The sequence below is a fragment of the Aspergillus viridinutans genome, assembly GCF_018404265.1.
Source record: "Aspergillus viridinutans IFM 47045 DNA, scaffold_13, whole genome shotgun sequence".
NCBI lineage: Eukaryota > Fungi > Ascomycota > Eurotiomycetes > Eurotiales > Aspergillaceae > Aspergillus > Aspergillus viridinutans.
This window is the reverse complement of record NW_025091229.1, coordinates 1,113,584-1,128,945: the sequence shown is the minus strand read 5'-3', so window position 1 is coordinate 1,128,945 and position 15,362 is coordinate 1,113,584. Positions and strand designations below refer to the sequence as shown.

The 15,362-nt window shown below is 45.9% G+C and overlaps 7 protein-coding genes across 7 annotated transcripts; 3 read left to right on the top strand and 4 right to left on the bottom strand.

Annotated features, from left to right (window-relative positions):
- Positions 1 to 462: 462 nt before the first annotated feature.
- Positions 463 to 1,107, bottom strand: Aspvir_003163 (uncharacterized protein; the record flags this gene model as incomplete). Its single annotated transcript, XM_043274748.1, has 2 exons — positions 463 to 914; positions 1,011 to 1,107. The coding sequence occupies 2 exons, from the start codon at positions 1,105 to 1,107 to the stop codon at positions 463 to 465; spliced, it is 549 nt and encodes a 182-aa protein (XP_043130683.1).
- Positions 1,108 to 1,254: 147 nt separating this feature from the next.
- On the top strand, positions 1,255 to 4,581 carry Aspvir_003162 (alanine--tRNA ligase; the record flags this gene model as incomplete). Its single annotated transcript, XM_043274747.1, has 6 exons — positions 1,255 to 1,498; positions 1,552 to 1,697; positions 1,751 to 1,777; positions 1,835 to 1,870; positions 1,935 to 4,343; positions 4,408 to 4,581. 6 exons carry the CDS (start codon positions 1,255 to 1,257, stop codon positions 4,579 to 4,581), a joined length of 3,036 nt encoding a protein of 1,011 aa, XP_043130682.1.
- Positions 4,582 to 4,756: 175 nt separating this feature from the next.
- On the bottom strand, positions 4,757 to 5,315 carry cyp3 (putative peptidyl-prolyl cis-trans isomerase; the record flags this gene model as incomplete). Its single annotated transcript, XM_043274746.1, has 3 exons — positions 4,757 to 4,948; positions 4,999 to 5,136; positions 5,193 to 5,315. 3 exons carry the CDS (start codon positions 5,313 to 5,315, stop codon positions 4,757 to 4,759), a joined length of 453 nt encoding a protein of 150 aa, XP_043130681.1.
- A 1,397-nt stretch (positions 5,316 to 6,712) lies between these two features.
- Aspvir_003160 (E3 ubiquitin-protein ligase RNF103) lies at positions 6,713 to 8,079 on the top strand (the record flags this gene model as incomplete). The annotated part of the gene is made up of 2 exons (XM_043274745.1): positions 6,713 to 6,849; positions 6,915 to 8,079. 2 exons carry the CDS (start codon positions 6,713 to 6,715, stop codon positions 8,077 to 8,079), a joined length of 1,302 nt encoding a protein of 433 aa, XP_043130680.1.
- A 604-nt stretch (positions 8,080 to 8,683) lies between these two features.
- Aspvir_003159 (DUF3844 domain-containing protein) lies at positions 8,684 to 9,964 on the bottom strand (the record flags this gene model as incomplete). Its single annotated transcript, XM_043274744.1, has 4 exons — positions 8,684 to 9,283; positions 9,336 to 9,476; positions 9,554 to 9,735; positions 9,802 to 9,964. 4 exons carry the CDS (start codon positions 9,962 to 9,964, stop codon positions 8,684 to 8,686), a joined length of 1,086 nt encoding a protein of 361 aa, XP_043130679.1.
- Positions 9,965 to 10,615: 651 nt separating this feature from the next.
- Positions 10,616 to 12,002, top strand: Aspvir_003158 (uncharacterized protein; the record flags this gene model as incomplete). The annotated part of the gene is made up of 4 exons (XM_043274743.1): positions 10,616 to 10,740; positions 10,802 to 11,115; positions 11,168 to 11,309; positions 11,366 to 12,002. The coding sequence occupies 4 exons, from the start codon at positions 10,616 to 10,618 to the stop codon at positions 12,000 to 12,002; spliced, it is 1,218 nt and encodes a 405-aa protein (XP_043130678.1).
- A 1,428-nt stretch (positions 12,003 to 13,430) lies between these two features.
- Aspvir_003157 (cyclin-dependent protein kinase regulatory subunit CKS1) lies at positions 13,431 to 13,853 on the bottom strand (the record flags this gene model as incomplete). The annotated part of the gene is made up of 2 exons (XM_043274742.1): positions 13,431 to 13,493; positions 13,557 to 13,853. The coding sequence occupies 2 exons, from the start codon at positions 13,851 to 13,853 to the stop codon at positions 13,431 to 13,433; spliced, it is 360 nt and encodes a 119-aa protein (XP_043130677.1).
- Positions 13,854 to 15,362: the final 1,509 nt, after the last annotated feature.

Genomic DNA, 15,362 nt, shown 5'->3' with positions numbered 1-15,362 from the left:
TAGAATCTAGTAAGAGAGATAAGCTATATAAGTAAGTAAGGAGAGATGATTCAGCCTTAGCTAGATAGCTTAGCTAGGTGGTGATCAGGGCCTCAAGCAGCTTGCTCAGGGTGTTAAGCAGGGCAATTAGCCAGTATGCCTTCGGCACAGAGTAGTCCGGCTTGCCCGGCTTACGGAGGGCGACAGTCATTTTAAACTTATTAATATACCTAAGAGTTAAGGCTATCTCTATAATACTAATATAGCCTAATTATTAATATAGAAGGCTATATTTAATCTTATTAACTATAGCAGCTATAGATAAAGCTACTAGCTTAAGCTATAAGATATTGTATACCTTATAGATATAGCTAACTATCTTTCTATTTAAAAGTCTTTAAATTATATTATCTTTAGGTATCAACCACTGCTATAAAAGCATACATCTCTAAGAAAAAGACACATAATAAAATACAGATCATATTAAATAGTATGATCTATCTCCATTACATCTTCATCAGCATTGCACACCAGATTCGACTTAACTTCTTTCACTATTTTCTCTGAAGATCTGCGCTGAGTCTGAGCTGCTCTTGCTCGTCTCCTGGACTCAAGGATGGCTCTCCGCACATAATCATCCTCCTCTGGAACGGTCAGAGATTTGGGATCTCTGTAGAGGACCAATTCGTTGTTCTGAGGTTGTGTATCAACAGTCAATAACTTCGACAAAGACCCCAACTTGGCTCCAATTTCGGGCAAAAAGGTGATTGAGTACTCCTGAGCCTCAGAATCTGCTAGCTCAGAATCAAGATCATGAATGTATATTGTATGCTTAGTGTCATCCAACATCATCCGCTCAGTCGTATCAAATGGATTTGACTGAGTTGGAGATGTACCCCCACCACTTATCTGAGGTGTGCCGAACAAACGCGGTTCTAAATGGGAGTCTTAGTCAATGTACGACTATACAGCGAAATTTGAATGCCGATGTTGATGGATGATAGACTCAAAGTATTACTGGACAAACATACCTATTTGCAGCAGTCCGAACTTCTTTGCCAGAGGTTGGTCACCATCAGGATCATTTTCTGCGGGTCGCTTTTTCCCATGCTGGGGTGCCTCAGTCATCAGGAACTCACACCTCCCACCACCACCAAGATACGATATGTGCAAGAGAATATTATCGATCAAGTATTCTTTTTGAGATTAAGATCAGTCATTAGTATCCACTATCTTTAGTCTGAGAAGGATCAAGGAATTATCGACCTTTACTTGATGCGAATTTCCAGAATTACGAGAAATGGGGATATGGCCTTGAGTCATCCGCTGTTACCGTTTAGGTCAAACCCCAGAAGATTCTACCACCTTCACACTACACATACCCCAGAACAAAATCAACACCGTACGAACTATCGACCCTTCAGAATGACTTCAGATTCCGAAGGCAGTCCAGAATGGACTGCCAAACGCGTTCGCGACACATTCCTTGATTATTTCAGACAAAATGGCCATACATTCGGTACGTATTTGGGGCCTTTGTCGGCTCTTCACCAATCAACTGACAATGTTAAGTTCCATCTTCTCCTGTCGTACCTCTCTCGGATCCAACATTGCTTTTCACAAATGCTGGAATGAATCAGTTCAAGTCCATCTTCCTGGGCACCGTGGATCCGCATTCTGATTTTGCAAAACTGAAAAGCGCAGTAAACTCTCAGAAGGTCACTCTCTAACCCTCCTCGATATCAAACTGGTCACTAAAAATCAATGGCAGTGCATTCGTGCTGGCGGGAAGCACAATGTAAGTTAGACATGTGATTCGAGAGGCGAGATAACAGTCTGACCAAGGCGAATACAGGATTTGGACGACGTGGGAAAGGACAGTTACCACCATGTGAGTCAAGTTTGCCAAGGTGAAGCAGCTCCTACGCTAACGAGGGATATTAATGAATGGCTAGACTTTCTTCGAGATGCTCGGAAACTGGAGCTTTGGCGACTATTTCAAGGAAGATGCAATCCGGTACTCTTGGGAACTTTTGACGAAGGTTTACGGTTTGGACCCTCAACGCCTCTATGTCACCTACTTTGAAGGTCACGAAGAGGGTGGACTCGAACCCGACCTAGAGGCAAAAGCTCTATGGAGAGCTGCGGGTGTTCCAGAGGATCATATCCTTCCAGGAAACATGAAGGACAATTTCTGGGAAATGGGCGATCAGGGCCCTTGTGGGCCCTGTAGTGAGATTCATTATGATCGGATTGGCGGCCGCAATGCCGCTCATCTTGTCAACCAAGATGATCCCAACGTTCTTGAAATATGGAACAACGTGTTCATTCAGTATAATCGCGAGTCTGATCGGTCTTTGAGGCCTCTGCCAAATAAGCACGTCGACACTGGAATGGGATTCGAGAGATTAGTCTCAGTGCTTCAGGACAAATCGTCAAATTATGATACTGACGTGTTCTCTCCCCTTTTCAATGCTATAAAGAACATCACCGGAGCCCGGGAATATCGAGGAATGTTTGGTGCCGATGATTCTGATGGCATCGACACGGCTTATCGTGTTGTCGCAGATCACGTTAGAACATTGACTTTCGCCATCTCAGATGGTGTGACGCCGAACAGTGATGGTCGTGGATATGTTGTTCGACGTGTTTTGCGCCGGGGTGCTCGCTATGCCCGGAAATACTTCCAGGTTGAGATTGGAAATTTCTTCTCGAAAATTGTCCCAACACTCGTCGAACAGCTCGGAGGCATGTTCCCCGAGCTGAAGAAAAAGCAGCACGATGTCATGGAAATATTGGATGAGGAAGAGATCTCATTCGCCAAAACCTTAGATCGCGGTGAGCGACAGTTCGAGAACTATGCTCAGCAAGCAAAGATCAAAGGCGATGACAAGCTTCATGGTGCTGACGTTTGGCGCCTGTATGACACCTTCGGTTTCCCGGTTGACTTAACCCGTCTCATGGCGGAAGAGCGTGGGTTAAATATTGATGACCTCGAATTCGAAGAAGCGCGTTTGAGAGCCAAGGAGGCTAGTAAAGGACAAAAGAAGTCGGCAACAGGAACTGTCAAACTGGACGTTCATGACCTGGGAAAGCTGGAGAAAATGAATGACGTTCCCAAAACAGACGACAGCGCCAAATTCGGAAAGGGTAACATTACTGCTGAAATCAAAGCGATTTACCACGGAAAGAACTTCCATTCATCGACGGCGCAGATACCAGATGGGGATCAGATAGGCATCATTCTGGACCGCACGAACTTTTATGCTGAACAAGGTGGACAAGAGAACGATACCGGCAGAATCATTATCGACGGACGGGCTGAGCTAGAAGTTGGTGATGTTCAGCTTTACGCTGGCTATGTCCTCCATACTGGCTTCATGAAGTACGGTTCTTTCTCAATCGGTGACGCCGTTCTGTGTGAATACGATGAGCTTCGTCGCTGGCCCATCCGAAATAATCATACGGGCACACACATCCTCAACTTTGCGCTCAGAAGAGTTCTTGGAGATTCTGTCGAGCAAAAGGGCTCCCTTGTTGCTGCTGAAAAACTCAGGTTTGATTTCTCTCACAAGTCTGCAGTCACAGAGAAAGAGTTAGAGAAAATCGAGGAAATATCGACCGAGTATATCCGCCAAAACTGTGATGTTTACTCCCAAGATGTTCCTCTTGCAACTGCTCGCCGGATCTCCGGTGTTAGAGCTGTCTTTGGCGAGACGTACCCTGATCCCGTCCGGGTCGTTTCTGTTGGTGTGGAGGTGGAGGAGATATTGAAGAATGTGGAAGATCCTCGCTGGCTTGAAGTCAGCATAGAATTTTGTGGTGGAACTCACGTCCAGAAGACAGGAGACATTAAGGACCTAATCATCCTGGAAGAAAACGGCATTGCTAAGGGAATTCGTCGGGTCATCGCCGTGACTGGGGAGGACGCCCATGAAGTACAGCGAGTTGCCAAAGAATTCGAGAGGCGGCTCGATCGCCTGGATGCAATGGTTTTGGGGCCGCAGAAAGAACAGGAAGCCAAGCAGATACAAGTTGAACTAAACCAACTCTCGATCTCTGCGGTCCAGAAATCTCGTTTTCGAGAGCGTTTTGCATCTATTAACAAGCAAGTCATTGACGGACAAAAAGCGCAACAGAAACTCGAGGCTAAGAAGGCGCTTGAGGCGATCATTTCATACTTCGAATCCCCGACGAACGAAGGGAAGACCTGTTTGGTGACCAGGCTTCCTATTTCTGCGAACGCGAAAGCCGTGAGCGAGTCGTTAAACTTTGTTAAGTCTAAGTTGCAAGATAAGACTGTCTATGTCCTAGCCGCCGATTCGGAACAGGGTCGCGTTGCTCATGGTTGCTACGTTTCAAAGGTGAGTCTTCCCTCGTGTTTCCACATGAACCGGAAGCCAAGTCTCATGAAATCTTCCATTGTAGGCATTGCTTGACCAAGGGGCCTCGGCCAACGACTTGGCTGCGGTTGTTTCTAGCGCTGTGGGAGGGAAAGCTGGTGGGAAGGGTTCAACGTCTATCGGCAATGGCGTGCATCCGGACAAGATTGAAGATGCAATTGCATTGGCTTCTGATTACTTGGCAAAGTTCAAGCTTTAAGGGTTCTGTGCGACTGAGTTTCGAATGTCAAAAGAAGAACCGTCACCGTATAGTCCGCATCTATCAGGCTCTCAACCAGCACAAGTTCCGCACATGCAACTACAGCAGCCCTTCAATGCGCCGTCTGCTAGTCCGCAATTTGACCCGAATATCAACTCGTTTCCCGTTTTACCCCTCAAATCTCTCCGCATTGTATAATGATCACATCTTGGCTTGGCTTGTCCCTAATTGTGCGTGTGTTTTCGATCATCCGCACGATATCCATGCCATCCACTACCTGCCCAAACACAACATGCTTCCCATTCAAGAATGGAGTCGCTGTAGTTGTTATAAAGAACTGGGAGCCATTTGTATTTGGCCCAGAGTTCTGTAGCACTCAGCACCATCCGCAACTCAACAGTACCTGGGTCAACTTACAGCCATGCTTAACAGACCCGCACGATCATGCTTCAGAACAAAGTTCTCATCTGGAAATTTGGGGGTACCATAAATGGTACAGGATCCTGTTCCATCTCCATTGACAAAGTCGCCTCCTTGTATCATAAAATCTTTGATCTTGAAAGCGGTTTCGGATTAGCTTTCTGCGCCGACACGAAGGACTGTGGACGTACTACTCGGTGAAACTTGCTGTTCTTGTATCCTTGCGGCTTTCCTTGGGAGTTTTTGCTTTCACCTGTGCAGAATCTGCGGAAATTTTCGGCTGTTCTAGGAGTGACATCTGCGAATAACTCCATTTTTATGCGACCTAGCGGCTCGCCTATTGCGACTAAATGTCAGTTACGGGATCATGGTAGATAGAAATTTGAATCTGATTGATCGCGATAACCTAAATATGCTAGCAAGCATGTCAAGGGGGGACACAATGGCCGGGTGCAAGTAATAACACCTTCACTTTCTGGTATAAGCTGGGATAAAACATCAGATACTGTAAGCTCACCTCCTAGGGTAATGTCGAAAAAAACGATTGGATTGGTGTTCCTCGCTGGATCTGAATGAATATCTTCCATTTTGATGTGATGAAAACGCGACCTGGGGAATAACAGACAATTACTGATATTTTTGTTTTAAAGTGGTAAACCTTCTATATACTTTTCTGTAGGTGGTGATTTTATGGATTAGGTACAGACTACTCCCAAAAAGGGAAAAAGAAAGAAAACAAGGAGGGAGAAAGAAAAAGACTAGGAAGGAAAGACTTATTCCCCCTTGGAAAGGGAAAAGAAAATTCTAATATTCTTCATACTACTGTAGAGAGCTAGTGCATATCTAACTATATTGTCACTTTGGTAGCTGAAGTGCCTGAAGCATCCATCTCCAGTGTACCTTAAGGACACTTCTATTATGTACAGGTCAACAGTCCCTCCCCCACTTTCTCTCCCTCCCTTTCATGTTGAGGCACGTCTATGTAGGTGATAACAGCATTATACTACGCCATGAAGTCTAATAGCTATAAAGGTCTATTAACAACCTGGTCGTTACCAGTAGTAATAATGAGATGCAGAATATGACTTAAGGAAGGTATATAAATTAATGCCCTTTACTCGTACTGTATAATTTCTTCTGTGCCTGAAAGGAATGTTTCTGTTCTTCTCATTTCCTTAAGCTTATATATGTGTAAGAGACCTCGTGACCCAAACTATATTTGATTAGCATCTCCGTTAATTCTATTTCTGCGAAACATGGTACCCTTTAACAACCCAACACGGAATCCCGGACAAACTTGGAGAGTATGAGAACATACAGAGGGATTCAGTGCCAAACAGAGAAGGGCAAGAAGGAAGATAAAGAAGAACCATTCAGCAAGTTGACCTAAACACACAGCATGTTTAGTGATGACTCCCCAGGTGCACAGCTTTAAGTGTAACTGGAGTCATACGCTCCCCCAGATGAGTGGATATACACAATCTTTATCTACAAAAGCATCATTCTCCTTCCAAGGTCTTTATACTCACTCGAAGTGTCTTGAAAGAACTGAAATTTTACTCGCCAGCGACTACGTGTCTTTACCCGGTCAATGAACGAACAATCGGAGTGGTCTCTCCCTCCCACCTTTCAATAGGTTCATCATTTTCTTTTGTTAAGTGATACTGCATTGCCAACATCAGTCCTGCAATTGTGACATCTTAACCCGAAGATGTCCTCCACAAGCCCTGTTCCTCCTTCGGGCTCCACAAACAGCGATCGAGCTGCTGATTCCAGTTCAAGCCCTACGAATTCTCCGCTATTGTTTTTTGTTGCCCTTGGTTTCGGGGTCGTCTTCACGAATCTATGGTATGTTCAGAGAGGCATTGTCCGTACTTCGTGCGCATCGATTCATATCTGAGGTTTGATGCTAGGATCATCGTTGGTGTCAAGTATTGCTTTCGATATAATCAACGGAATCGCCAGCTACGAAGCGAAGAAATCGGAGAACCGATAGACTTGGTTACTATGCCCCGTACGCATAGACGAAGAAGGGAAAAGAAGTTGATGACCATGGACGAAGTTAATTTGCGGTTTCCACTCATAAAGTACAAGGCATGGAGGTCGACGCGGGCAAACGCCAACATTCCGACCGCAGAGGTGATATCCGCAGCCGACAGCAGTCCAAACATTAAGAACGGCACTTTGGTCGTAGGTACTAGTGTATCGCCATCATTAGTGAAGCCTGCATCGACGGATAGTCAGCGGCAGATTGGGTCCGCCATCGTACAACCTTCAACAGTCGCACCAGATGCTGGAACACCATTCGCTCAGTTAAACGAAAAGTCCGATGGTCGTCCAGTTTTTGCTGATTGCACGCACACTCGTGAGGTAACAAGGTACACCAACCATGAGATGAAACACGTACATGATCAGGACGGTTGTGAATACCATGGGTTGGAAGACATCGGAGACGCCGATCATCACATCCGGACTGCAACACCGGCCGAGCTTCTTCCCACTGCCGGAGACTCCTGTGCAATATGCCTTGATGCGATCGAGGATGACGATGACATACGTGGGCTGACGTGCGGTCATGCTTTCCACGCATCCTGCGTTGACCCATGGTTGACAAGTCGGAGGGCCTGCTGTCCACTCTGCAAAGCGGATTACTTCACTCCTAAACCTCGCTCTGATCCTGTGGCAGAGCGTGCAAGCACGGATCGCCGTAGTATGGTGGGGATGCATGCTCCTAGCCGACCGCGGCCTGTCTTTATAGGATGGCGATCGAATCTATTTCGTCAAACAACGATATTGCCCCAGCGACTTATGCAACGCGATGGAATCCCGCCATCGCAGCTGTCGGGTGCACTCAATGTCGATTCGTCCATGGCGCACAATGCATCTGACACGAGGTCAGAAAACTCCAGACCTCAGCCATGGGGATCTTGGCGGTTGTTCCCTCGTTTTCGCAACTCTCTCCGACTTCCGCCCTCAAGTTGGCAACGTGCACCGAGGAATGCGGGTACGACCATAGGTGTTTCTCAACCGAGTGACGGTCGGAGTCCTGCAGAAGTCGAAGCAGGCTTACGTTCTTAAAACGCAGCTAGTCATATCGTACGCAGGTCTAATGCTCCTCGACTACTTGATCGATGAACTTGTTTGCTTGAATTATGGCGAGTCCCGAAATTCGCCTCAAAAGTGGTCAATGTCCCCGGTATGGTTTTATCAATGAGCGGACTCAAGAGTCACTCAGATATTCTTTCTGCCTTCTCTCGCAGGACCCCACATACTTCATTCTGTCCGCCCTGGATGGCGTCGATGAACACCTCGTCTCAAAGAGACTAGGCCCGTTCCAAGGGCCGCTTGGATTTGCTTCAGCGAAACAATTGCTCACATGCAAGGATTTATTTCTCCTTTACGCCTTCGTTTTTACCAAATAATGTTGGTAGTCTTCAATGTAGGTATAAGCAGGTCAGGCCCTGAGGATCTCGGAGAATCTGACAGTTTAGTCTCAAAACAAGGAAAAAAAAAAAAAAAAAAAAAAAAAAAGCCAAAATAACAATTTCGAAGCCACATCAATAGCAAAACATGACAGCACCACCCTGCGCGGTCAGCTTTGTGTAGTGAACACTGGCACAGCGTCGCCCTCAACCAAATGTCTCGCAGCAACACTTCATAGGGTCAACCCCCAAAGAGGTTCTTATCCCTGTGCTTTCGTGGATCCAACCCCAGCGCTGATGACGCCCGGCAGGTCATCTTGCCCAACCCTGAATAGCATTCCAATAGCACCGCCCAGCGCCATTATTACCATGATGCTAACAGTTGCTAAAAGGAAGAAGGGAGAGCTGATATCTTGCTTTTCACAAGCCGCGCCGCCCCATCGGATAATCTGGGTCGTACCATCCTCTTTTCTGATGGTTGTTGCCTGGCATTTGCATACAAAACAGTCATTGTTGGTAAGTCCGCTCTTTGACTCCGACTTCCTATAACAAGCCCCATGTCCCGAACAACCGCCGGTTGCTTCGTTACAAGATGAATTGGTGACATGGCAGGTTGGATTCGGAGACGTTGAACCGGGCGACTGCCTTCTCAACAATGACGGAGATACCATGTCAATTTGTAAGGTTTTGGCGTCATGGTTACCACGACGACTTGGGCTTTGCGGCATTCGGGAATTTTGGGAGTCCGGCATGAATATAACAGTCACTGCTGTACCATTCGAAGACAGCGAATGGAGATCACTCATAAGAGGTTTCAGCAAGCCAAGCAGTTCTGTGTGATGTGTTGATCCGGAGAAAGCCTGCAATGTCTGTCAAATACAAGAGAACTGATAGGTATAGACAAAGGAGTACCTTGAATGATAACTTCAAGATCAAGGGCTCTTGATCGTTAACCCATGATTCCAAGATATTGACGTACTCAGGTAATTGTTGGCCAAATGCGTGTGCCACTGGCTTGAAAGCTGACGCGGTAGGTAGGCAAGATAAGAGTGTCTAGGGTTTATCGCAAGTCAGTTCGAATACCTCTTTAATACAGCCCGCGCCAGCAATCGATATCGGGTTTCGGCTACCTGCACATTTTCTCGTTTCATTTCCTCGCTGTCAAGATACTTCAGGCAATGACCATCGGCTGTTCCAGCATCATCTTCCGATTCGCCATCGATGTTCCAGTTGAGGGGATTGTTATGCAAAAACGTAGCTCGAGAGTCGCAATGGACTAGGTCTTGCTGGTATTCCTTTTGAATGGAAGATTCTACCGAAATAATTATTGAAAAATGAGTGGTTGCTTCACAATATCAGCATATCTGGAAAGACCTACCAATGACAGGGTCTAGCCCATGCAGAATGATCAAACTGGATCTTAAGTCCTGGTCATCACTTGAAGTACCGAACAACGACGGCTGCATTCCTCCATATCTATCCAAAATCTCAACAATACCTCGATCAACTGTCCTGAGGGCTGTTGTGGTCGAGGACCTCATTCGATAACTCAGGAGTAGTTGGGCAGTATCATTTGATAGAAACGGAATCTCTGAGCCTCCTGCATTGGCGCTTGAATCTAGTGCGAAGATGGATGCATCTGGATTGCTGATACGCGATGTAAAAGTCGCTGACAGAGCAAAAAAACCAAGATATTTGTGCATGTTGATAGAGTAAATTGGACAAAAGATCGTGGGCTGATTCCTCCAGATCCGCTACCTAGATCGGCGTACTCTGTATTTTGGCAGCTATGTCCAGCTAGCTAAGGTAGCACGACTTAGGTAATCTATGTGACGAGATAGTTAATCATGTGCAGGCATGATCAGATCAGACACCTTTAAAACTTAAGTTGAGCAATGGGATCATCTCCCATTCACAACCAAGAGCTCGTGCAGCTGACATTGACATTTTCTCGCTTTAATTGACCCAGCAGTCTGTGTACCCTCAGTATCTATCATTTTTCTTTCTTTTCTTTTTATCTTCACCTTCACCTCTCCAGCCCATCTCCCACTTCACTATTTTTCTTTTTAAGGGACATATATTTGACGGAAGCTTCATGACGTTTCTGTCCAAATCGAAGACCACAATCAGTTGCCATCCCTATCCTTGAGTATGATATTCGGCTTAGAGAGACCGCCGCAAAGTCATACCAGATGTTCCGAATGAGGCCACGGCTCTTTCTTTTTCGAATACCCTTTCGTGCCAGTCATTCTTTTTCCCAGAGCGATGCCAACAACGTAAATGTTCGCCATGTGAGATTTAAACGACCTTGGTTTAAGTGTGTAGTCCGCCACCCCCTTTGCGGAGCCTTGCACGGCAAAATTGACCTGAGTTGCCAGAAAGTTTGTTACTACATGTCTGCTATATGGGACCGCATTTCATATCTGGGGTTCTTTTGTCCTTGGGGAATACGATAAGATGCTTGAAAGCGCACCAGATGAGGTTCTTCCCGAGAAAGACGTACCAGAAAATAAAGTTACGGCCACTGAACGAACTGTGCGCCGTCCGGAGGAGGCTGCGGCCTCAGATCCTTTTTTCATTCCTTTGGGTTGGCCGCGCCTGCGTGAAGGCAAGTTCTATTCCTCGTCGGACCCGGAGTGGAGAGAGTTCGTTCGTATGTCTCGGGATGGAAGGAAGCTCGAGTCGCTGAAAGGTATCTCCCAACTAGTGTAATAACGCTTTCGAAGTAATGCTTACTCGCCCAGATGACCTAGCAACCATAGCTCTGCGCAATGCATCCGCATCAAACATACTTCTTCAACTTCTTGGTGGACCGCTGACCATGACCGGTTTCTGGCTCGTTCACCACTTCCCGTCTCGTGCCCCACCTGAATATGCATTGTCAGGGTACGTCCTATCAAAGACAACATCATGCCATATCCTAATATACTCATTATCGTCAGGTTAGAAATAGCTGATACTGAACTTTCGTGGGCCGTGAGACCGGTGTCCTCAGATACCGGTGATCGTATCCGAAAATGCATGAAGCCTCTCTTTGTGGCACTCGCTGCAAGAGACGCATATCTTGTCTTAATGAAAAGACAGCTTTCGCGCATCGGTTTCCAGGTGTCTGATAAAATTCAATTCGGCACTGATTCACTGGTCATGCCGCCATCCGGGACCGGGTTTACAGGGCTCATTGACGGTTCCGCTGGTTTTCACAAAACGGGGTCTCAACTATCTTTTGCGGATGAGCCCCATGGGAGAGTAACACAGCAAAACAACCTATGGCTGAATCCCTCGTCAATTCTATCCTCTCTTCAATGGTTACCTCTGCCGAATTTAGGTCCCGAGTCGGATCTGCGTGCGGCTGCAGTAGCTTTTAAATGGCGGTTACATGATTGCTGGGCTCGCGAGTTGCGCACTCCCCGCCGCGGCACCTTCTTTATCGTCGGTCCAGTTGGTCTCAAAGGCCCCAAAGGATTCTGTAGGATCGAGGTTCGGGGCGAGTACGACCCGTCGACTTCTCGCTGGACGCATGTTTCTATGCAACTCAAAGACTTGAATATCTTCAAGCAGAGAGCTCTTGGTAGCCGATGAACAACAGTGTCCGACAATTATTCATGCTCACTGCATCCTTACTGCTATGCTACTCTAACCAAGGCGCTCATAAAATTACTTGAGTTGTTAAAGAGAGTGGTCACGTCGGCCAATCACATTCAGACGTGCGGAAAATGACTGTGATTCAAGGTGTTTATGATCTATACCTAGCCTTACAGATGATTAAGAGTCCTCTTTCTTGGAAGCGCGGGGAAGCATAATATAGGGACGACAAAGGCCTTCCAGGATTTGTACCAAGCATACAGCTTGAGCATAAGTATCATAAAAGAACTTGGGAGCACAGCCGCTAGATAGTTCCAGAGTAGTGCAAGTAGCCGATTCCGTAGGGCTTGCAGGGGTCTTGATAATGCTGCGTATAGATATTCCAGTAACAAATTTTCACGACATCTTTCGCATTCTCAGGCTGTCAATTAGATGCATGCGTACCCAATGAAGCAGATAATCATTCACAGTTCTCCTTGCTTCTGACGAGGTGTAATGTTCAGAACTCGGCCCTTCACCAAGCTTTAGCGCTATACCCGGCAGCATTGTTTCTAAAATTCTACGGAACAGCCGCCATAGCTTTGAGGATCGAGTTCGAGACACGCGGGTTTTAATTACCGAAATTTAGGTTATACGCAAATCGAATACGCGAGCGCACACGAGAGCACCTGCGGGAGAGGAAGTATACCTGCCAATCTTCACTTGAATGAGCAGAGAGTGTGAAGAAGCAAGTCGGATATTTTGGGCAATCGAAAATCGGCAATAGGTCGCTGTTAGTATGAGGTTGCTCATGGGGCAAGGGTTATTCATTATGCCAGAGCCATCTGCAAATGTCTAGTGCAGCAACATATAGATTTATCGTGCGACTGATATCCATTTCTCCAATCGTGGATGTAAAGGCAAGAAACTCCAGCTATATTCCATAAGCTCGAATGGGTCAGACATCATGATCTAGGTGATTGGCAGGCCCAGAATCAGCAGCAAATTCGCGACTACCCAGAGGGGGCGGTGATCGCCCAGAAACGTAGCTGAAATTTCTTCCAATCACACGAAGTCAAGCCGCGTGTCAAAGGCATCGCACCGGGACGTAGAAGGACAAGGAGAAAGAGAAAAAGAAAAGCAAAAGGTTTCAGCGTACGTTGGTATCAAGAATCTCACTCATGTGCGACAGCCAGAGTGATTTTTCATTTCCATGGCTCAAACGGTGTATAACCATTGTTGCCCTGCCCTGGAATAACCTTCCTTGTTGTATACCCATAACTTAAATCGGACTGTGCGCCCGTCAGTGCTCAATGTGAAATCATTTGGGCTCGCAATATGTATCTATCAATTACCATAGTCACTGGGAAACCGGAGGTTGATAATTCAGGGGCCGCCTAAGAAGCCATCAGTTCATCATAGAGTACTCCATGCATCATCAAGTGCTTACTTAAAAAGGAGGATATGTGGCTCTGGCTCATGGACCTCGTAATGTTCCCACCCCAGACTCTAGATAAACAAGATTAGCCGCAGTGTGGCAGAACGCGAGTTTCGCAGTGCACTTCGTAGTACCTGAGTGATACCGAGTGCCCTCCATTCTTCCTCCCATAGCAATTTCAGCGTTCCTTTTGAGCTATCGAAATAGTCGGCGGGAATCTTCTTCAGCATATTTTTGGGAAGCTGAACATGTCGGTACTCAAACTGGTCGTCAGAATACCTGTGCCTGTCAATTCGGGCCTTGTGTACGTGGGTCGGATGCTCGTACCTCGCTGAGTAGTGTATGGAGTCAATGAATTCCTCAAGCCTTTCTCTTTCGGATTCTAACAGAAGGCGGGGCTTTTTGTTCCTCCTGCTTAAATCGATATCCATCTGGAGAAGTGCGGAGTCTGGATCGTTTCGATTGGGATTTCAGAATATCGGCCTGACCGTCATTTAGCACCTTACTCGGTATCTGTCTTTGTTTCCAGAGAGGCCATATGCCATAGAGTTACTGAGGCAGAATTCTGATGAGGTGCGCAGGGGACACGTACAAATTTGGACTTCTAAACTTGATTGGAGCCAGCTTGATAGAGCTCGTGCGTGGATAATAGTTGTAGCGAGAGTTGGCTCTTAATTTCCAGTAGTGACTGTGGTCAAGAGGCTGCTATTCAGGTTTCAGAACCACATGTGGTATGGATTTGGCAAATGGGTTTATAGTTAATATATTATTACTGACCAGGTTAAAGAAAATTCCAGTTAAGATAACGGAGGACAATAACTTGGTTGCTTGGTGTGGGACCACTTTGCAACTTGAGCAGTCTAGGTACGTACTTTAGGTACCTTAGGTACTCAGCTCTGAGAGGCACCCTGCTGATAATAAGCACTTGCTATTGTACGTTAGAATTGAAGTATGAGACGTGATAATAAGACTACAGAACTGCAAATTATTTACGTCCTCTCTGACAGCATTCTCTGTATCTTCCTTCGAGTGGTACGCATCTAAGTCTGCAATAATTCGTACTTAGTAGCTATGGAGGCCCAGATAGTAGATAAAACATATTGAAAAACCATGTCACACTGAAATATTTAGCTCTACTTAAGTTTCGGAAAAAGTATTAAAAGAGAGGACTTCATGGAATATTTTTCTCTCTAACATCAGCTTTTACTATTCCGATCAAGCCTAGCCTCTCATCATAGATGTAGGACTTGGTCATGCCTTAGTATCTCTGAGGGGTACTAAGTATATAATAGTTTTGTGCTCTACAGGTGCTAACTGCTGCTTAAGGTACAACGTACAGGACATGGAACCAGTGGTTATTATACTTATGTGGGTAGCTAACAGCCAAGTCCTTATAGTACGACTTTTAGGAGCAGCGTAAATACCGATATCCTAAGTACGATGCCTAAGTTGATTCCTACCATTATCAATTATCTTTCTTCCTCTTTGGGAAAGACGTCCATACACTGCGGATATCCCAGTTTTCTTTGTCTAAGGTACCTAAGAATCCTCACGCACTCTGTAATATACGTGATCGAGTCTTTTAAGGCACTGCCGTATCTAAAATAACGTTGATTGGATAATATAAGATTGCCTTTCCATTACACTTGCACACAGTCTTACACGCCTATCCTCAAGCAAGATGTCTTTGGTAGCAGGTACGAGAAGTTAGTAACTTGAATGTGGTCACAAGCTGAAGAGGGCATCGAAAATAAGGGACTAGACCATATTTAGGACCCGATGAATCTTTTAAGTAGTAGACATTAAATCTATGTACTACAGAGTATGATTAGAACAATAGCTCAAATCTCAATAAGTATTTGCCATTGCTAAGAATTTTATAGTCTCGGTAATGGTTGAGATTACTATAACCATGGCCGTCGACATTGGAATCTTCTTCT